Here is a 23,849-nt window from a genome sequence, read left to right as displayed (position 1 = left end):
AACCACACAAAATTTCCCAAGTATCAATCATCTAAATTTTATATCTAAAGTTATGAAAATATTGAGTGCCAAAACACAATTTTGATGTCGGTAAATATTGATCCTAGAATATTGACAAGAAATTCAAAATCTTTACTGACATATGACCTTTCGAATAAAAAAAAATCATGCCTTGCAAGAAGTCCAATGACAATACGGTGTTCTTTGCTCGTACAATCACACTTTATTGTGAGAAATCGGAAGTTGCATAAGATAGCATGGAACAAAAGTTTGATAAATAAATTGAAAATGAAGCAGATGGTACCACAAGGGCTCATAAGTTGGGAAGACAAATGTCTGCGAAAACTGAATTTATAAGAGCAACTCCATGTAATTTTTCAGTCTTCTACAAGTAATAATTTGATGCATCCTGTAAGGAAAGATAGCATACAATCAGGATAAGTTTAAAGTTACTAGAAAGGAAAAAACACAGACTTAATTTAGTGAAGATAATGTGCCATAAAACCCAGTATTTATTTATTTTTGTTCATTATACTATTATTTAGGTAATTTGTCCCCCTTCAATCTATTTTTAAGTCTTTATTACAAGGGTTTTTAGGCAATTGCCCCCCTAAAAATATTAAAATACTATGGTCTTTAGGCAATTGCCCCCAATATAATTAAATACATTGTGTAGATGTGTTATTATTAGGGAATGATGAACCAAATACAAAGAGAAATAGTAAATCAAAACTTGTTTCGGGTGCGCTGCCCCCGGAAACCCCCGCAGGGGCGCTGCCCCTTGACGCCGCTACCTGACCGGGCAGGTCGAACCCCGCCAGGGGGCGCTGCCAACTTGGACCCCCAACATATATGCCAACATTTACTTATAAGTCTGCCCGCGCCCCCCCGAAAATTATGGTTGGTTCCGCCCCTGAGAAATTGCCGAAGAAAACAACTAATTGAACAAGTTTTAACCATCATGATATCCATGGTGATCACCAGATATTTGCTTCTATGTAGCTTCTACATGAAGGTCACCCAGAAGTCCCTCATTCCTAATCAGCAATGATACCACACAGTGAAAATATTAACAGCAATTTGCTCCAATCTCGTCAACAAGTATAAACTAGCAAACGAAATAGGTTTTTTTTTCCATAATAAAATTTTCCACTCCATATATAAATATTTTTTATGTTAAAATGAAAAATATCATAAAATGATCTTTTACGTGCATTGTGTTGACTGCATATGATTGAGGCTCATACTGAATCACATGCATATGCATTAGTTTAATGATGGTGAATTAAAATGAATATATATAATGCAAGTTTTGTCTTGAATCTGCACTGAATTTTGATATATACTTTTTTAATTTCTAACTAGTTGGAGATGGTTTGGATTTAATACGAAACCTGCATTTTTTTAATGCAGATTTAGATTTATAATTTCCAAAATAAAAAACCTGATCACCAGAACCATAGCATGCATTCATATTGCACAAGCAAGTACTTTGTGGTGGTTAATATGTTATTGATGACACATTAGGTAGTTTGACCAGAACAAGAATAAAATAAAAATGAGATCAAAAAGATGGTTGACGAAAAATTTAAACAAAATGACGAAAAAATTAAAAAGAAATAAAATAAACTAGACACAACAGTCGTTAAGATAAAAATGGGAAAGAATAGAAACAAGTTTGATTCAAACAAGACGGATAAATGGATGCACAAATAAGATGGCTAGATATAATCGATGTTGAAAAAATAGGTGAAAAAAAAGGATGAACCACGGTTACATGTTTAAAAGTTGGGAAAAAATAAACGAAATAGAGTTTTATGTAAAGATTTTGAAGATGTTGATATGAACATATCAATAAACCAAATTTACTACAATGAATAAACATGTTACTTGAATATGAAAGATGTGGTATGATCAGAAGTATCCTGAAAACAGATTTTAATATAAATCTGGAAAAGAAAATAATTGAGACACGGATCAATGAAACTGACTTTTCTATAAAGATGACGAGGATGTTGAATAATCAACCAAATGCCTCAACCAATCTTTGAAGTAAGTTACATCCTCTATTTCTGTCAGCGAAAGGGCACCAAGGGGTGTAATTGTAACCTGCAATAGATTAAAGTGCAATTTCAGTTAATTATAGACGCATCTAAGCAGGCATGCACTAGAAAAGTAAAACACTAGAAGAAAAAAAAAAAAACTAACGTAGCCATTTTGGAGAGACCAGTAGTCCGTGTCCTCATCATCTTTTTGTTCAAAGCTCAAACGTGAAACCTGTTGTAACATATAAAAGTTTGTTTAGATTGATCAAAAGAAACTGTTATAGAAAAAGAACCTTTGTGTTTGTAATTTGAGATGGGAATTGCAGAACAGAAAACATATATTTAGAAAATGAGCTTAACCACTATGGCATATGAAGGATTAGGCTATAGGAAAAATTCAATTTAAAATTTGTATAAAAAATATTTGGAAGTTATGATAATATAAAAATGGCCAAAGCAACATCATAAAAGGATATCATCATAGAGACGATGTTAGACATAAAGCTTGAAAATTAAACAAGCTAAAGAACCTCTTACGCCTATTCCATAAGTTAGTTAAAACTTTTGAGGTGAAATCATTATAGTGATACCATACAGGATGATACAGAAGTTACCATGAGAAAAAAATATCACATACGATGGCAAAAAGCTAAATCATTTAAGAAATCAAAGTTTCCTTAACAAAACTGAAACCATGATCGTCACAAATTTGATGTGGAGTCATGAGGTCGCACATTTAAACATAAACTGAATGTGATCAACAACTAAGAGTCAACAACCAAGCTCCACTCCACTAATTGCTAGCTTTTTATTTTACAGTTATTTGCAGCCATCTGCTGCTTTGGTTGTTATTATTGTCTGTTTTGATTATTTGATACAGGTTCTTGGTGCTACATGGGTCTTATCTAATATGCTGCACATGCCCTGTTCCGAAATCAAAATGTACTGCAATATCATCAGAAATTCAGTGCCATGTTAGTCTTTTAGTATATGATATATTATTGTTGTTCGAGCAGCACATGGCTGGAAGAGAGGATAAACTTACCGATCTCTTGAACAAAAGCTGATCCTGCAATGGAGCTGAAACAACATCCATTTCAGTGTCCACAACAGTATTTCCCTCAATGCTTGCTGTTTGATAGCTTTCTGTAGCTGGTGTATTGACATGAGTCTGCTTCCACCCAATCCTTATCATATATGTACCCTGTTTTGTTATCTTGAAACCCTACTGGCAAAAACAATAAAGTAGAGAAATAGATTATTCAAATGCATCGGTCTTATGATCTTCAAATTTATGAACAAAAACATGGAGATGAAAATGATAGGAAATACTTGATTTCAAGTAGTTCCTAATCAAAGTCTGAAGCAAATGGTGATAATTTCTGCTGTTTACAGCAAGAAAACAGTAAAATCTGAACCAAAACAGAGAAAACCTGAGAGGAAAATGGAGAAAAACTCGCCCAAACACTTGTACTTTACTAGTAGATGAAAGAAAACTTGCAAAGATACAAAGATCCTCTAGAGAGACACAACTAGGAAGCCTTACCCTAAGTCAAAATGATCAAGTACAAAATAGAATAATCCTTCTGGTCACTGGCATTGAAATCTAGAGCATGATTAATGGCTAGGGGTATAGTTTCCTTCTTAACATAAAACAAGAAGAATATTCTCACCAAATAGATGTCCAAAGTGATGTAGGGCAGTACAGGATTAATATTTTCTAATACAATTAATATGTTGTTTAATATGAATTCATTCAAAGGAAATTAGAGGATTCATAGATCAAAAAATCAAAAATTAATTAAACTTGATTTTTTTAAGTGTAAACAGACAATACTTGAATTAAAATACAACTGAGAACAAATTGATTGAAATAATCCGATAAATTCAGCAATGATTTAAAAAGTAGAAACATGTAAAATTAGCAAAAATTTGTAATTTAACTTCACAAATTAAATTTTTTATGTACCAAATTTGAATAAAATCAAGAGTACTAGTCAAGAAAATATCAAATTATGCAGAAACAAATAAGAAGGAACGAAAGCACCAAAATAAGATAAATAAGGCCTTGCACCAGTACAAGAGATGATCTCCCCAAAAATCAAGCAGTTGCATCTATATCACACTTGAAGGAATTACACATCCAACTTGCACATATATGATTGAAAACTAAAAAGACAATTTGTTCATCCAAAAATTATATCATTACATGCCTTAAAATATGTATTTGTAAATTCCTCATTCCCTGAGCTAGCAGATATAGTTGGCATAGAATCATCCTAATCCAAGTTTAAATAAAAATCCTAAAAGAGAAAATTAGTTATAGCCAAGTTTAAACCCCATAATTTAAAATTAAGTTTTAAATTTTAGATTTATTTTAAGGCATTCATTATTAATGAATCCCCTGAAATATTGTTGCAGCTTAACTATCTCAATAAAGTTTTTTTTATGAATTGGTATGACAAAAAACAATGAACCAAACATAAAGTCAACATTTTGATCATCCATCACGGGAACAACATCAACTAATAATTCATCAACGTTATGTTTTAATATTGCACATTTAATTTATCACTTACATAAAACATGATTGGATTATCTTCACATTCATAAATAGATTCAATTTTTATTGGAAGTTTATATTTAGATTTGATCCTGTGCTCAATTCCAATTTTATATTCAAATTTTGACTCATGCTTAAGCATACATCAAATTTCATGTATATGTATATAATCTATTTCAAATGCAAATTTAAATTTGTTTTTGAATTTTAATTTGCATTGCAATATCAAACAATTTTCTAAGTAAAACATCCAAAAAGGAGTATTCATGAAATAAAATTTCTCCAACGAGATTGCCATACTTGATTCTTACGTTTGTGCATTTTTTCAAGGCTTTAGATAAAATGTTTTTTGAGTTTTCCTTAAGTTCAACACAGGTGCAATAATCCTAATAAGAAATAGTTGTACATCCAAAGTAATGCACAAAACCTCAAACAATATTTTTTATGAATTGTGGCTTATTTCATCCTCATGGTTAAGATATTTAAATTAACAAATAATAATAAAAAATAAACTTAAAGGCAAAAAATATTTAGCTAAAATACAAATAACCTTGCATAATACTCAAACGCATCATATTCACCTTATTTACAATCCCTAAATTGATCAAGTAATTGATCCACATAATCACACCAAATTATAAGTATTGCCTCTTAAATATACGTACCATATGAACCCATGAAGACTTATGCTTCGTTTGGAATGGCTTTTTTACTGCTTTTTAAAGCAACTTTCTAATTAAAAAATTAAAAATTTTGTACTAAAAAGGTGCTTTAAAAAGTAGCAAGAAAGTCATCCCAAACGAAGCCTTAGTAGTAAAATTTCACAAATGATTGAGCATATCCCATAAGTTTTTATTTGACACAATCAACTATTTGAGGAACAAAAAATTTATATTTCAAGTAAATCTTCCCAATTATTGATCAATTCTGAAAATTCTTCTAAGATTATAGCTTGCATTGAATTTATGAACATATTTTCAAACTATATGTGCCCATCATGTTTACATCATTTCTCACTTTTTTTATTGACCTAATTAATATGTTCTACATTTAATTGCTATAAACTCTGAAGACAATTTAATGCAGAGCAATTCATATTTAGTTTTTTAATGCAACTAGTGTGAGGTATAGAATGGCAGAATGCAAAGAAAATTGAGAATTCACATATCACAAACGCCAACTAATTTAACAACTTATTTACTGTAAATTTAATAAGCAAAACTTGAATTAAAACCAATCGATAAGGATATGATCGAAATCATCCCAGAAATTCAACAAGGATTTAGAATAATAAAAAATCAAAGAGCAATTGTAATTTAATTTTTGATGTGCTAAATATGAACAAAATCAAGAGCATGTTCATCAGGCCAATATCAAATTATATAGAAGAAATGAGAACACAAGACAAACTACAAAAATAAAGAAAATTAAGCATCACATCGATACAAGGAGAAGACTTTCTTTGGAATCAAGTAGTCACACTTACACCGTACTCAAAGAAATCAAACGTCCAACTTATACATATAAATTAAAATTAAAAAATAAACTTTATAGTTTATTCAACCAAAAGTTCTTCCATTATAAGCCTCAAAACATCTATTTATAAATTCCTCATCCTCTAAGCTAGTAAATAAGATTGGTGTAGAATTAGCTTAATCCATAATTAAATTAAAATCCATAAATAGAAAATTAATTTCAGCCAAACTTACAACTCATTAATTCTTATCCAAAGCAGCCCGATGAACAAGAAAATTAGAGATAAAATCACGAGAAACATAATAATTGATCCAAATAAATGTGAAATAAACCATCCCAACGTCATACTCAAGGAGAGAACCATGGCACATAACAAAAATTGTATGAAACACAAGAACAAGAAGAAGAAGAATGATGATGATGGTGGTAATAATAATAATAATAGTAATAATAAAGCAGTCCACCGAAACAGTGTAGGGGCTTGAAAAGCTTTGAGGTAATAACATAAAGCGGCTGTTTGAGCTAGAACTCTTCCACTGCTACGTAATGTTTGCATTGTTAAAAAGAGATGATAATGCATGCTCTAAACCAGGGATACCCTATCTTATGATCTTTAATGAAACAGATAAATTATCAGGTAGTTCATGTATCAATTAGTTATCATAAACAAATATGTATGTTGACCGATAGATAATGGTGAAACTCTTCATATCACTACTATTCTGATATATGCAAAGCAAAATTTAGAAACTTGTCATAACTGCGCTTGAACAATCTGACCTATAAATTGAAGTTTGCTACGATCCCATAGAATTTTTTTTGTTGGCTATTTAACGCTTCTTTTACACCAAAATACCCCAAACATAAAAATATAAAAGAATACAGACAACATTCATGTTACTGGGACAGAACCGAATCAATAAAATGTGATAATTCAGGGAACCAACTGCCCAAATTATTTGCAGCTAAAATATACTAGAGTTGTATTAGATGAACAACTATTGTACATTTAATCATTCCAACCATTATGTACCATAGTTTAAAGATTACCTTATGATTAGCTACATCTGTTGGCACGTCTATATTCAAAAATGATCCTTTGGGATATGTCTTATTCTTCAATTCAGTCAATACAGCGTTTATTACTGGCAAGCATACCTCTACAGCTAGTTTGAGATCCTGAACGTTGCTCTTACCTCCAACCCTGAAATGACAGCCAAAAAAGAGCCACAGATGATGATGGTAATACTCCAGTAATCTAGCATGAAGACGAACAAAAATAAAATAATGGTGACCACAACGGCAATAGAAGTATAATATTAAGCCAACCCAAATCTACTTGAAATGCCAACAATATTCTTCACAAAACAACTATCAGCAAATTAAATCTATGGGATACATAGATTAATTCTTAAACATGAACAATAGTATCAATCCTCCAAGCCCTAGGGTTCTTATTCACCATATTGCCTGACCAGAAGATAATTGATGCGAAGCTCAAAGTTTACAGCTGGCAAAAAGGTAAAATGGATCACCATACGACCTAGGGGTGTAAGTGAGCCGACCCGGCTCGAGCTCGACTTATTTATGGGCTTGCGATCCAAGCTTATCAAGCTCACGAGTTGAGTTCGAGCTTGATGAGGCTCGGCTCATGAGCTTGCAAGCCGGCTCGAATAATTATTAATATTTTTTAAATAATTTTATTTTATTTATTAAATTTAAATATTTAAAAATTAATAATAAATATTAAACATATTTATTAAATGTAAATATTTTTAAGTCCCGACTATATTTTAAAAAATCCCGCCTAAATTTTAAAATCCCGTCGAGGCTCGCGAGCCGGCTCGAGCACATTTATTGTGGGACAAGCTTGAATTCGAGCTCGAGCTCTAGTTCGAGCCGACTATATATATGACGAGTCGAGCTCAATAAGGTCAATACTCGACTCAGACTCGTTTACACCCCTAATACGACCAATCAAAAAGTTGAACACTTACATAATTTTTTTATGTTTTGATTTATTTTTATTATTGTTGATTTAATAAGAATATATATGAACATGCCTAGGATGTTATCACATGTAAAGTTTGATTTGTAGTTGGATCATTACTCTATACTACAACTACCAAGAAAATTACTAGTGGATTCCCTCTATGATTGGACTCTTCTTAGCAACTTCAGTGACCTATTGACATTCCTATCTAGCTTTATATTCTCTATTGATCTGAGGCTGTCTTAGGGGCTCCAGTGGTTTATGTTGGCTCAAGAAAAAAATAATGTGTTGGCATGAACCCCGCTTTGAAGCTATAAGATTCCATCTTTCTCGAGTCAAATTGTAATTAACCAGATTTCATCTGAGAGTAGTATCAGGGTTTAGTTAGATCCGGGCCCTTACTTCTTATGAGTGCAAGCACTTATAATTAATTACTCATCTTAATACGTAAGAGAGAACTCTCGATTAATGATGAATAATTTAGGTGTTTTAGTCTCAGTTATAGGAAAAAATGGAGGTAAACTCGATCAAGATCTCATTGTTCCGTCATCTTAGGTATACCAAAAGTTTCAGTTTACCAACATTAGCAATCGTTTACCGTAGTGTCGAGGGAATCTGATTAGCAGTCATGGATTGCTTCCTCTCAGGGATCCCGAATAAATTGAAGTGATTAGATGAAGTTAATTTAGTTTAGGTTTGAAAAAAAGTAGTTTGGGGTTTAGATCTATTAGAATACCCATAAGTTATCTTTGGTTTGGGATTTATAACTTCGTTTAGAAGTTACCCAAAAGTATGAATTGAAACGGGTCTTACGGCTTCTTCTTAGAAGGAGTCGAGTGTTTGAATTTGGGTCAGAACTTATGGCTTTCATCAAAAGTAGCCCGTAGAGCGTGTGGCCTATATTAGAAGTAGTTCACTGGTGGACCTTACAACCTAGCCCTTATAGGCTAAGCTGTCTATTAGTTTTGTTTGTTTGAATTTAGGGTCTCGCAATTTATTTAGTGATTTCACTCACGTGTGGGTCATAAGACTTTACTTAGACATTGCCCGTTAACGAGTCTAACAACCTAGCCCTATAGGCTAAGCTACCCATTAGTTCAAATTTAATTTGAGAGTTTAATATTTATCTTAGAAGTTTCTCTCAAATAACAAGCCTTACAAATTCTTTTGAAAGATGTCTAAAAATGGGTCTTACAACCTAGCCCTTTATACTAAGATGGTCATTAATTTGGTTGGTTAACAAGTCTTAAGACTCCCTTCAAAATTGTCTATAGATTTGCAGGACTTACTGCTTCCCTTAGGAAGTAGCATGTTGTCTGTGTTTAGGGTAGATTAGAATTTACCCGTAAATACTTTAGTTTGTGGTTGCTTGCTAGCTTGACACTAGACCTTTAGCTTTAAGTTGCTTACTAACCCGACACTTACCAGCCATCAGTTATTGTTGTTTGACACTAGTGTATCTGCTATAGTACCCTACTCTTTTTTCTTTCAGTACCATAGATTGTATCGGTAATTACTTTATTGTACCAGTAGCATGTTCTACTTTCTTTAGCCTGGTTTTCTTTCTTTAGCAGTTATTTTGATGTTAATCAATTTTGGTTCGTTAACTTACAGGTGCCTGGAGTTTTGTGCCTGGAGTTTTGTGCCTGTAAGAGCTTACTTAGGAGTATTGAAGAGGTTACATGGGTATTGATTGAGAGTTGAATTGAGTGGAGTTGTGTTGGTTGAGTTTGAGCTGTGTTTAAGTTTGAGAGTTTGTGTTTGTTGAGTGTGTTTTGAGTTTGAGTTGGTTGAGTTGAGTTTGAGCTTGAGTTTAGGTTTGAGTTGTGTTTGGTTTGGGTTGTATTCATACTTGTTAACGACGAATGGCGCACCATGGTGCAAAGATCCTAATTGAGCCATGGCGCATAGCGCACGGCGCGGCGCGCGCCATTTTGAACATGGCGCAAATTATAAAATAATTATAAAATAAGAAGCATGAATATGAAATATAATTAAATTGAAAGACAAACTATTATAATAACAAGCAAACAACGACAATATAAATAAATAACAATCCAACATAATTTCAATTCCAATAAGTAGTCAATCTTTATACAACTAAAATATATTTAAATGAAAGCAAATAGCATTAAAAAGATAATAATATGAAATCTAACATTTATCTTAATTCTTTTAATATATTTAAAAATTAGAAAATATATTATCTTAAAAAAATATTTATAATTACATTAAAAAAAATTAAAACAAATGGCGAGCGCTATTTTGTGCCTTGCGCCATGCGCCATAGCGCACATGTGGCGCAAATAGCGCGTGCCATTTTGAACATTTGCCCCGCGCCATACACATGACGCCGTAGATGCGCCGCGCCGCGCCGTGCGCCACGGCGCGCAATATTTTGCGCCATTGACATCTATGGTTGTGTTTGGTTTGAGTTTGTTGAGTTTAGTGTTGAGTTGTGTTTAAAGTTTGGTAGTATAAACATTTGTTAATTATGCATTTATTTTATTTCGTTTATTTAATTGGGTTTAAAAAAATTGGTTGGTAAGATTTTAAATTTTAAAATGATTAATGAATTTTGAATTTTAAAATGATTATAATTAGTTATTTGAATTTTTAATTGGTTACTTAATTAAATTTTAAATTAATTGATTAATTATTAAATTTTATTTAAATAGAGTTAAATAAATTATTAAAGTTTATTAAATTAGGTGAATTTTAATTAAGGTCTTATGCTGGAAGTTTTAATTGAATTTGTATTTTAAATTAATTATATTTTAATTAATAAATGATTTAGTTAAAATAAACTAAGTTTTTAATTTTTCTCCAATTAAATTAATTTATTTTATTAATTAGAATTTTAAATTTATGTTAATAAGTTAATTAATTTAATCATCACTCTCCAATCTTGTGGACATTTGGCAGTCTCTCGGGGCAATTTCGCCAGCCTCCCGGCATCCCCTCCCTATGGGGGAGGTCGAGAGTCGAGACGGCACTTGAAGTTAATTTCATCTCGACCGAATCTAAGATCGACGGCATGAGGGCTTCGAGTGAATTTCATCCCGGCTAGATCTAAGATCAACGGCATGAGAGCTTCAATTAGACTTCATCCCGGCCAGATCTAAGATCGATGGCGCGAGGGCTTGAGTTTGAAACCATCCCAATCGAATCTAAGATCAATGGCGTGAGGGCTTGAATTTAAAATCTTCCCATACCCAGATCTAAGATTAATGGCAAGAGTCTTCAATTTGCACCTAGTAGCTTATCCCTCTTTTATTATTATTATTATTATTATACATACCATTGCCCCAATTCTTTGTATTCATGGGCAATAGTAGACAAGATTATACATTATAGAAGAGTGAAAGTTATGAAACATTATGCACTTGCAGTTGGGAAGAATTTTAGTTCAAGATACAAAGTGGAGGTTGTATACTCGTCGTGGAGACAAGCACACAAGACCGCTCGTATGAGTTCGATCTTACGAACTAGGGTGTTCTTGTGTATAGTGTCGGACGAAGCAAGCTGGCAGGAGAAGGCTATGGCATTCGAAAAAGGTTAGAGCGGAGGGTTTATAGGAGATTGTGGGCTTTAGTGATTGACACAGGCTAGGAACAGTCAGAACGAGCAAGGCGGCATAGAAATCGGGGTGGTCCTGTGCAAGGAGACGCGCAAACATTTTGTTAGAGGTTTGATCGAGAGTAGGGTTTTGAGTCGAGACAGCTCACACAAATAGGCGAATCATGGGAGTATTGTACTCACACAAATAAGAGAAAAACACGCAATGTTCGTGTGAACTTGAGTTCCGTGTGGGTTCCGGGAGTCCGACATAAGCGGATACGCAAGGTGACGTACGTGCGAAGATTCTCTCACAACACGGTACGAAATATGGACAAAATTTGCACGGGGGTAGTGGAGGTCTCCCCTTTGCAATGAATCAGATAGTCATCAAAAGATGCGATGTAATCCTAGACCGGTTTGTTGTCCTGAGTCAACCTATTCCACCTATCCAAGCCTGGGGAAGTACGAGGGAGGCAAGTACTTCTACTTGAGCTCATGCTTATTCGACTACCAATCATTGATGGGATACTCGTTTTGGGACTCTCTAAGGCTCTTTAAGTTTGACCAAAATTGACTAGCCCTACTAGTGAGTTTCATCTCAGCAAATTTAACTTTTCTAGCCTCAGAGATGTACCATTTAAAGAAATTATCCATACCCTTAATCCAATCCAGAAAGAGCTAAGGATTGAGGGTACCATCAAAGGTTGGGGCATCAACCTTGATATTTTTCATCAGTGGAATATCCAGGTCAAGATTATGATCATGTCCATAGTGGGGAGCTCGATAAACGGACAAGGTGGTCCCTCATCTCGAAAAGTGTCGTCCCCATACATGGAAGGAGATCTAGACGAAGTGTAAGGAATATGGTGGTTCCTACCTCAATCAAAGGTCGTTCTACGAGTTCAGTGATGTCAGCTTGATTTTTCTTGAGTTGCTGGCTAATAGTGTTCATTTGACCTACCAACAGCTCTAGAGTCCGGTGAAGTTGTTCAAGGTCCATCCTAATGTCTAGGACAACTCAGAACTATGCAGAAGTGAAAGAAAATAATATGCAAACAAACAAATGTGCAGGATGCGAATTAAATGCTAAACATGTAAGAAAGCTTTCCTAATAGGCACATAAATGCAATCATGCTCTGATACCAGATGATGTAGAACTATGAATGCTTTAAATGATGAATATAAAAATTTGCACGCTTTCAAATAAGAGCAATAAGAATTAAACTTAGCTGCTTAACGAAAATGGAAAACAAGAAAGGGGTGCCTTAGCTTAGGCCAAGTCACACAATAATAGTTAGGATCACAAAATAATTATAAAATTCCACATAAGCAAATATAGAGGATTTCAATAACATCCCTAGATTAACAACGAGATTCTTCATTCATTCCCTACGTTTACTAAGCTTTGGCAGAGAGCTTTGCACGCTTCCTTATGCTTGATACAACAACAATCAAAGGAGAGTAGGAAGGAAATTGAAGAGGGGAAAAGAGTTCACCCTTTTCTTGGCATGGTGGTGATTTTTCACTGAATGGTGGAAAGTTGTTCTTCGATTGCTTCTGAAAGAGTGAATATTATACGCTCCACGCATTCCTGGACGGAATTATCTACCTCCGGATTGACATCAAAGAAAGGTGATCGGAGGATATCGACGAAGCCTTGTTCGTTGTAGACGAAGCCGGAGTCGAGTTCATGATCAGTTATACATAGGATGCGTGGCGTTGAAGTATTGTGGAAGACGGCCCTTTGCCGTCCTTTAGGATTATCCTTGGGAGAAAGAAGTTTCTCCAAAGAATCTAAGTGGAAGAAGGGGTGAGAGAGTGGCCGGCAAAGGTAGGGAGCTTGGGAAAGTTTAGGTTCAGATTTTAAAGGTGTTAGGGTTAAGGAAAGGCCGGCTAGGTTACAGAGGGATGTGGGGAAAATATAGTTCAGATTTTAAAGGGAGGAGGACGGGGGAAAATTAGGTAATCGTTTCCCTAATTAATCCCCTAAAGTTGGAAGGATTTTATGGAGGATTAGAGAGAGGGAGGGGGTGGGTAAGAGAGAGAAGGCAAGGTTTGAATTCTTTCCCAAGTGAGAGGCTTAATTTTGGAAAGCAATTAAGTGGTGGGGACAAGAAGGGGGGCCGGCAGCATAGAGCAGAGGATGGGGGTTTAGGAAAGGGTTTTAATACTTGCTTAAGTGGGAAACCCAAATTAAGGAAGAGTATTTAATTCCAATCCAATTCAAAATTAATTTAGATTTGATTTAGAAATTTTCCTAAAATAGAACTTCGTATTTTAGGGAACAATTTCAAATTCAAATTGATTTGAATATGAATTAAATGGGTTACCTAAAATATAAAGGCCAAATTAGGAAGGGCTTTGATTGCATGCTTTGATGGGGGATTCAAGGGGGGCTGGCGGCTAAGGCTTGGATGTGGGCATGCGGCTTAAGGTGGTAGGGTAGGAAATCGGTGGTGTTGAGGGTGGTGGGGTGTTGGCCGAGAGGGGAGGGGAAGGGGCTTGGAGCTTGTGGTGGCCGGCTGCTAGGAAGAGAGGGAGAAAGAGGAAATGAAAAGATAGGGAAGAACGAGTCACAAACCCAGATACTTCCAAGGTTGGTAGGTGATCCAATTCCCTCTCTTAGGGATTTCTCTCCAAAGCTCTCAAACTCTCACACAAACATAAGATTGTAAGAATTTTCAGTATCATTCATTCATTAGTGCTCTCAAAGGAGAGGAGGGACTTAAATAGTCCAATACATTATGGGAAAACAAAAGACAACATTGTCCCAAGGGCTTCCATATGACAAGACCCTAAAGTAAGGTTAAACAAGAAATGCTAATAAAACAAATACATAATGCAAACAAATAAAAAAAATACATATGATGAATCAAAAATAGATTGGCGCAATCGTGACCATAGTTCGTCGGCCACGTCTCTGATATACTTTCCATGACCTGATGTCCCCATCAGTCTCTCAATCCATTCTTCCTATTTTTTGCAAAATATCGAATAACATTCTCCTTCTTGCGACACTCAACTTTGTTGCAGCTATTGCCAATTAGTGACTTTTTTATTGCCTAAGTTCTTCTATTACCAAACTTTACCCCTTTTTCAGTGTATTTCAGACCTAATAGCTCTACCAAAAATAATAGTGTAACTAGGAATACAAAAAAAATGCATGACAGGTTGATAAAATGTGTAGATTGAAAGCCTTAGGGAGAGAATATAGAGAATTGAATTTAATAAAATGGTTGCCTAAACTTTTTGTTTCACCAAAGGACAATTAAATGAAATAAATTGCAATTCTAATTTAAAATATAAATAAACATCAAAACTCACCAATCGTATGATATGGCAATGGAAGGGACACCATTCAAAAAAGCCTCACGTGCACCAGCAACAGTACCGGAGTATACACTGAATAGCAATAACAGAAATGCCCGATAAAATTAGTGCCAAAAGCCTTCCATGTACAAGTTATAGATACATCCAGTCCACAAATTTTTTTTTTTTTTACCTTTTAGCACTTGAAAGGTTTTTTTTTTGTTCTGGGGGTGGAAGCAGTGTATATCTCAAAATAAAATTGAAGAATTTTTTACATACATAAGAAAGAGAATGTACTTGTAGACCAAAAGCTGTCTAGAAAGGCAAAGAAGATAGCTAGGCTGTGTTATTGTAATGAAATAGGGGGAATATCAAAGTGTGTTCGTCCCATTTTGAAACAAGATAGGAGTAGCAACTCCAGATCACATTTTGGTTAAACAATATGAAAATATCTTATTTTACCTTAATTTGTCGGCTAGTCTCAGGCATTAATAGTAAAATAGATGGGATTAAAACCGCAACAGAGCATGTTTTCAAGAAAAATTGGCACTGTCCGCAAAGGTGGAATAGCCACTCGTAATAGTCTGCTTATTCTTAGGAAGAGCAAATCAAATCATGTTGCTGGCTGAGTGTTTAGCTATATGCGGAAGTTTCTACACAGGCTTTCGCTTTACCAAATGATGCCTAAATAAATAAAGAAATAGATGCTGAGGTTTAAAAATTAACAAAAGCGCCTGATATGCCGTACTGTAAGACAACAAAAAAACAAATCTCAAAAGAATACACGTTATGATAAGTTTTCAAAAGATTTAAACATATGGATATCACAACTAATACGCTCAAATGGAAAGGTATATCCAGTTAAGGTTCACAATTTATGCATGAATAACAGTTGCCTCACAAAGAGATGTTTTGCAAGTTAACGAATGCTCACAGATCTATTAGACCATGACCACTTGGTCTTCATTGGTGGCGTGTAAAAGTTGATATTGTGTATCATACCAACCTTCTTAATTATTCCAGAAAAACCAAGATAGTATAATCATGTTTCACACCCCCGTGTTATAAGAGTAAAATCATCACATGCAGCACATTCAATCACTTCAAAATGTGATCAGAACTCGCACCATTACAACCTTGCTGGCGTAACAAGATATATAGTTAGAGTGCAAGACATCAGGTGTTTAGGACCACGTATCAAGATAGGAAAAAAAAATCTCTATTATCTAGAGTTGTTTCTCTTAAAAGTTTAGAGTATGAATGGTGAAAGTAAAAGCAAAACAATGTGATAACTGACACGTGATATCCGCAGTTGTTTCCAATGTTGACGCCACTGACTACCTACATCATTTAAAAGATTATAGTAGTCACTTATCAGCAGCAAAAAGAAACCCAAAACAGTCAGACTCGTATTCATATCAAAATAAGTTTTACCAGGTCAGGAACTAAACCAGAAAAAAGCACTCCAGAGATTCCTAGAGAAGCACAATCTGAAGGTGTCCCTGTAAAGTGTAGCAGAAAATATTAACTAAAGCAGTCAATGATCCAGCTTGGTAAGACAAGAGGCCTTCCTTTACATTACACTATCAAAATGCGAAGATATAAACATAGAAATGAAAAAACTAGACGACCAAGATGGCCTCCAAAATTTCTTGGTAAGCTCATTTTAGACCCAGATTTTTCTAGGTGTTCAATTTAATCCATCAAATCAAATATTAACCAATTTGGTCATACCATCAACATTATCATTTACCTGGATGAAAATTGAAGGAAGCTTTCTATGAGAGCGTTTAGACTTTTCAATATCAATCAAATTAATTTCAGCTAATATTAAGTAGTGAGATTCACCCTAAGAAGTCAAAATAACCTCATGGAAATGGTTCTTTCCACCTATTTTTATCTTAAAAATAGTGAAGTTAACAATAGGACCAAACTTGTTCAAATTTGGAGAGTTGAGAAGTGAATTAAATCCCTGAAAATTTTTAGGACTAAAATGAACCTACTAAAAAATCTAGGAATAACTTTAATCATTTACTCAAATTGAAATCTTGTCAATGACTTTAATATAATTACAGGATCAAGGCTAGGCAAAGGTGTGGATGATATATCTATGGAGTGATTGATGAGGTCAAGACAAAGTCAATAACACTTCTACTTCTCGTAATTAGGCAACAAAAAGAAAGGTCGTCAGTTTAAAAAGTACAGGGTGAAAGAAAAAAAAAATTCACATCATCATGTAAAAATTAGAAATGGCAAATAATAGTCAAACCATACAAGAAACCTCACGTGCAACAAAGACATCACAATTTCCCTATACATTTTATACGGAAAACTGAAAAAAAAAAAAAAAAAAAAAAAAAAAAAAAAAAAGTATAACACATAGGCAGCACAAATTTTCCTTACACAAACGCTGAAAAAATGGGTCACGAATCACAAATTGCTTATGAAAGTCTCAGTAGCTCAAGTTTGCATAATTGTAGGTGAAAGTATGTCAAATTGACAAAGTGAACCCTACTTTACCATCCATCCCTATTACTTCAATCCACGAAAATCATTGACAAAATATGAAGGACTAAGTTTCAGCCAAAAAAATAAGATTTTAAGGTTGATTTTTTAGTAAAATATCTTTTAAATTAGTTGGTTATTACCGTTTAGCTTCTAGGCTGGTTGGTTCTAGGTGTTTAATAAGAGTTCAAACGAAGAGATTTCAAGTACAAGTCAAGTCCATTATCCATATGCATGCAGTGAAAATGGGCCACTTGTGTTTATTCACTGTGGCGGTCTCTGAAAGCGCATTTGAGCTCAAATTGATCCTCCTCATACATGTTCAAAGTTTCAAGAAAGAACATAGAGGTACGTGGAGTTTCAAAGATAGATTAGAAGAGGTCTTAGAGATTTCTCCAAAATAGAAAGCGAGTTGGCGAGGATTACTTCAATTTTGAGTGATCAGTTTTTCCCATAGGAACAAACCCTCATGATTATTAGGCCTGAGGTTGAAGAATACACCAACTGTGCTCTGCAAGGTAGTCAGGAGTTCAATGTTTTAAACAAATTGCAAATGTGAGCAAAAGATATATGAGATTAAAAATCAGGTGATAAGATAATGGTTTGTCTAAATCAATGATTCATCTAAGCCTTAATGTTTTCCCAAAAAAATATGCAACAACAGAGTAATATTTAAATATGTGATTCCCAATAAGGTTTCAAATTAAACCAACAAATAAATCATAATAATAAAATTTGACATAATCACATAAATAACATGTATGGACATGACTAGCAATTAAATATAACCTCCAAGCTAGTTAAATGTTATACCCACATGAACAATCCTTCAATAGTTAATAGGAAGAAAAGGTACCTGAAACTGCAAATGCTGAAGCTCCCTTAATTTCAACTTGCTTTGCACAAACAGCACGGCGCCAAGTGATGCTATGACTTACACCTGAATTGTCTCTACAAATGGTTTAAGGAAGACAACAATAATAAGTGCTCTAAATTTTTTAGCAAATTTAGTGTCATCTTTTTGTATAGCATTTCACTAAAAAAATAGATGACAAATCAAAAATAGGTCAAACTTCAATAAAGGCAAAGTCACTTGTATATAACTTAAATGATAACTAAATAAAAAATATCCACAAGTATTGTTGATAAAAGTCGCTTATGACTTCGTTGTTTCCCCGCATACAACTTCACCTTAATGTAATTGAGACTAATGGAGCAAGCAAATTAATTTATACGAAATATCTTAGCATGCAGTGATGGGGACATCAGCAGCGATTTCGACACATGTACCTTCAGGAGATGCCGGAGATCGACGACCACGATCATGATCTGTATTTTCATCATTTTATGTAGTAGTTTATTTTTATTTTATGTTTTTCCATTTTTTCCCTCATGGGTATTTGGTAGCTATTGTAGCCCAATGGGCATTTTAGTCTTTTGTTTTCTTTGTCATTTTGAGTCCTATTTATATGGTCATTTTCTTATGTAATAGCTAGTTTTGATGAAATGAAAATTTGCTCTTTGTTCTCTTTGTGAGTTCATGAAACCTCTAAAGATCTCTTTGTGAGTTCTTGAAGAGGAGACCGTCGGAGATCTCTTTGTGAGTTCTACTGGTGGATTGGTGTTGAGACCGTCGGAGATCTCATTGTGAGTTCTACCGTGGATTGGTGTTCAAGGTTTTTCATTTGAAATTTCTTTGTTTTTCTTCCCAATCTTTTCTTCCCCCACTTAGCCGAAATCCCCTTCTTTTTTTTTTTTAATTCCCCACCACCACCCAAGCTCCACCGCCGGCCTCCCTTGGCCGGCCCAGCCACCGGCGGCCTTCCCCGCAACCAAGAAGCCGGCTGTCCCACCCTTCTGCTCCCACAGCCGAACCCGCGTCTGCCCACCAGTAACCTGTTTCAAAAATTGAACTTCAATGCAAAACCCTTAATTCCTTTCCTATTCTACATCCCCACCAATTAGGAAAGATGTCCTCTTGATTACTTCTCTTCTTGTAACGGTAAAATCCAACGTTACTAGAGGCATCAATCTATTTAGGAACTTTCCTAGTAGAGCAAAGCTGAAGAATTAATTCTCAGATTTTTATTATTCTGTGAGTTCTCTAGAGGGCCCACATAAATAAATCTAATTGCTCTCTCAGCTCTCCTTTGGCCGGCCACCTCTCTCCCTTCTCTCTCCATTTAATTGCACCACTAATTGCAATTAATCCCCTAATTCAAATTTTGGGTTTGAATTAATTCCTTTTGGGATAAAATCTGAAATTAATTCAGATTTTAATCCTAAACCTAATCACCCCCGTCTGCCCTCTTCATCCTAGCCGACCACCTCCCCTCCTCTCTCGGATGCTCCATCAACTCCCGACAAGAATGCATGGCGGAACCCGAATGGAACTTTGGGTTTGTGCATGCAATCAAGATCAAGTTGACATCCTCCAATCACCGTTCTTTGATGTGGGCTTTGATTTCGACGACACGATTGAAGATTACATCGACCGTATCCAGTACACCTTAGTAGATGTGATCGACGAGCAAAGACCAAAGGGACGTTGGATCATCATTGGACGGCCGTCATCCTCCACCACTCCGGCCACCTATCCAAGAACGATGATCTTAGGCTCCTTCTTCCTCGGAGTGACCTCGGTTCTAATGTGGAGACTCTTCTTCCGCTAAAGCCTAGACTAGTTGAGCGTATGGGCTCCAAAGGTGAAAGTTCTCATTATTAAATCGTGGACTCTTGTTTATCATCGTAGTTTTACAATTACTCTTTGTGTTTCTTGAATTGTTTGGTTGATTGATTTCACTCTTCTATGCCTAAGCAAGTTAAAAACCGAGAACTCTAAGGATCTATCTTTTGTTATAAGTGATCATTTTATTTTGGATTATTTTGTAAAATTTGCTCTCTTTAATTTCCTTAAAGTAACTCCACCATGTTTGTTTCACATCATGCAGTCTCCCAACAATTCTCTTTATCTCTTTATAAAGCACAATTGTCCATGCAAATGGAACATAATATTTCAAATTTAAAACATTTAAATCCTATGTATGCTTGTATGTACATAAAAATTAACCTATTAGAGAAACATGGGCGTTTTGAATCAAATAATCAAATTTGCAAATTTTAAGATTTATAAACTATAAAAGCAAAAAGAAAAAATAATGGCAGTTTCTAAGTTTCGAAAGGGAGCCATTCAGCCAAGTGAGCCAACTTTAATGGCAATACAAAAACAAACAACCTTGTTGCCCAGAATTTGAGATATTTTATCATGCAATATGCACTAGAACATGTGAGCAGCCTCACTAAAGGGCCTTCATGATCCATAGAGTACTCGAGCATGCAGACAACATACAATTTCCAATATACCGACATTTCTTATCCCTCTAAATGTTTTACCCCGCCCATACTGGCCATTAACAAGTCCATTAGTTGCAACTAATGATGGTAAGAAACAACCTAAAACAACTACATAACTATTTTTCTCCTTCCATTCTTTACTCACTTTTTTTCCCTCATCTCTTCTTTCTCAACATGTCCACTAATATTACTAAAATTCTCCAGAGCCCAAACTTATAGTAGCAATACGACCATCTAAATCCTTTCTTCCACTCTACTCCTTCCTTCATTTTCATCATAGAACAAAACCACCAACTCATTTTCATTCCTACCTTAATCCATACAAAGATATTACAGATATATGCCTTAATCTTCAACAATTAAATATCATAAACCATATAATAGAAATCCCGACAACGTGGCAGATGCCAAAAGATCATAAAAAACGTGGTAAACAGCAAAACGACAGGACCATTGAGGATGCTCGGAGCATCTCATGAACAATCACTCACAACATTCTAAAGTAAAATCTCCAATCGGTAAAACACATTAAAGCGATTTTAGAAAACTAAGAAAGGATAAGAAAAATGAAGGAGACGGGACTCACACATCGGGTGCACAGACGAGAACGCGATATCGATTGGCGGCGACGAGGAGCTGTACGAGGTGTTGCAGGCCCAAGGCATCGATCCCATCGTCGTTTGTCACCAGCACTGTCGGCCGGCCAGTGGCTTCGGCTTCCGCGTACGATCCTGCTTCCATCCGCTCCGGCTACCCGCGCAACCCCACAGAACTTGATTCCCGCTTCACCGAAGCAAACAGCACTTGACCAAAAGGAGCTGGTTCGCCCAACCTGCCCTGCGTGACAGCAATAAACGACCAGAGCTTCGACAGCTGGAACCGCCCTCTTGTCGTTTTGCTAAGCGAAGTCCTCAATTGCCAGGACAATCAGGCTGTCCAAAATTTTTTTTTTAGTTTGATGGAAATTTCTGTCATTTTTTAACTTCCAATGCATTAGGCCTCTCCAGATAAATTCATTTTGGACTGTTTTTTTTTTTTTTTACTATTTTTTAAAAGCATTATTTTATATAAAATTTTAAATTTTATACACTAAAAATTTATTTTAAGAAGAAGTAAAAAATTTGACCTAAGCGAAGCCTAAGTGTAGAGTTCGGAGCCACGTGGCTTGATTTTATTAGAATTTGAATGCGGGCTATGTCCGAACTCTGCACGTAATAATTTTTCGATCTTTCCATCAATGTGCTCGGTGGAGTCGCATCCCAATATGCATTTTTTTAATTTTTTGAAAAATCCAATATGCAATGTCACTAGCATAGATGTACACTTGAGGTTACTAAGTCATCACCATTAATTTTATATTTGTTGAATATTAAAAATTTTAACAATAGAGTTTATCATATTAATTTTCTATATATATCATACCCATGCATATACATCATTGTTTTTTTGTGAAAATATGAAAAGATAAAAAAGCATGAGGTCTAGTCAAATTGAAATGATTTTACTAGTGTATATCATGGATCATGGGCGGAACCGTATGGTTCCTAGTGGAGAGTTAAAAAAAAAAATTATAGGAGAGTAAAAAAATTTTTTGCCCATCCTAAAAAATTATTTTTGCCCCCCCTAAAATTTTTTTTGTCCTAACTTGCTCTAAATATCTATATATTTCTTCACATTTAATTCTAATATTCTCTTTCATGATTTTTATGACAGTTTCCCCCCACCCTAAAAATTGAAGCTGGTTCCGCCCCTGGACTGTATATTGTAGGTCATATATGATAGTCATCTATGCAATTAGAGAAGCATTAATATAATATAATTGGCATGAACAATGAATGATGACTTCCATTGTGTGAGTTGGATGACCATTGAGGCATTGGAAAAATCTTTGAGAGATTTTTGGCAATATGTTCAATTGTTCTCCTTAGAGGAGAAGAGATCAAAGATACAAAAGTTTAGCACAAGTCTTGATGTTGATATTATGTGTCGGTGTTGGTAGTGATGACAGGAATCGAGATTGATATTGGTGATAGATATCTATCATGTTAGTGATTTTGTGTGTCAATATTGACATCAACAAGCAATAAAATCACCAATATTGTTGGTGAGCATTGGCATTTTTGTCGATGTAGTGCATCAATCTGATTGGCATACATTCAACAATATTGTTGGTGATGATAGGCTATGAAGTTAATGAGCGTTTATGTATAACATTGTGGTACAAAATGTGATGGCAATCAAGGGACAAACGATGATGGTCAAGTCATAGCAATCAAGCGGTGTTCACCGGGTGATGGTAATTCTTAGCAATGATCACTGACGTTGATAATCGAACAGTTACTAAACTTCTTCGACTCTCTAAGCTCTTTCCCATTTTAGGCAAAAATCTCAATGTGAGGAATGAAATTTTTTTTTAATAATTTAGCATTTTTATATATTTAACAAAAAAACACTCCAACTGCCATATTGATTCATTTGATCATATTTTATTTGTTGGCATTTAAATGCATTAATGACCTAAAACATTAGTGATATTTGGCTCATTACATTCTTCTTATTGAGAAGCTTATTTTGATTATAAGCACACAAGATTTGAAGATTATTTAGTTTCATAAATAGTGTCATGAAGTTTTTAACAATGCTTCAAGTGCTTGAATTAAGCTCAATTGGATTTAAATCAGGACACATATGATGCCATTAGATTCATCTCTTTGAAACCTTCAATTTGACTATAAGTTTGCTTAAACCAAAGTTAGTATGGCCTTCAATTTAATTCCAAAAGTTGTTAAGTCAAATAATGTATTGAGATTCATGCTTGTTTTGATGTAGTAGTTAGGTGTAATCATTAGTGACAGTCATTGAACAGGATTATGAGCTTCTTCAAATATCTAAGCTCTCTTTCATTTTAGGTCAATGTTACCTTCATGTGATGAATAGAAGTCCACTTATAATTTCTATAAGTATCATTTTGATAAATTTAGCCAAATCTTTGAAAACCCTATCCAACATCTCATGTTGATTTCTTTTATTATAGACTTCATCA

At 34.7% G+C, this 23,849-nt stretch overlaps 1 protein-coding gene across 1 annotated transcript; it reads right to left on the bottom strand.

Moving 5' to 3' along the window:
- Positions 1-152: 152 nt before the first annotated feature.
- Positions 153-21,641, bottom strand: LOC110109185 (5'-nucleotidase SurE). Its single transcript, XM_020840126.2, has 10 exons — positions 21,393-21,641; positions 18,309-18,403; positions 16,382-16,449; positions 16,245-16,288; positions 14,963-15,040; positions 7,135-7,288; positions 3,091-3,270; positions 2,209-2,277; positions 1,992-2,109; positions 153-409 (listed from the first exon to the last, which is right to left on the bottom strand). Exons 1-9 carry the CDS (start codon positions 21,545-21,547, stop codon positions 1,996-1,998), a joined length of 957 nt encoding a protein of 318 aa, XP_020695785.1. The 5' UTR covers positions 21,548-21,641; the 3' UTR covers positions 153-409; positions 1,992-1,995.
- Between the last annotated feature and the right edge of the window lie 2,208 nt (positions 21,642-23,849).

Source organism: Dendrobium catenatum, unplaced genomic scaffold (genome assembly GCF_001605985.2).
Source record: "Dendrobium catenatum unplaced genomic scaffold, ASM160598v2 fragScaff_scaffold_1520, whole genome shotgun sequence".
Classification (NCBI taxonomy): domain Eukaryota; kingdom Viridiplantae; phylum Streptophyta; class Magnoliopsida; order Asparagales; family Orchidaceae; genus Dendrobium; species Dendrobium catenatum.
This window is presented reverse-complemented; position numbering and strand designations above follow the sequence as displayed.

Bases quoted from the DNA above. Each gene is read 5' to 3' on its own strand.
- LOC110109185 (XM_020840126.2), bottom strand. From the start codon at position 21,547: ATGGAAGCAGGATCGTACGCGGAAGCCGAAGCCACTGGCCGGCCGACA. The intron at 16,450-18,308 runs GTACCTTTTCTT...TACACTTTACAG, and splicing joins TTCAGCATTTGCAGTTTCAG to GGACACCTTCAGATTGTGCT. The intron at 15,041-16,244 runs GTCAGTTATCAC...ATTGCTATTCAG, and splicing joins AACAACTGCGGATATCACGT to TGTATACTCCGGTACTGTTG.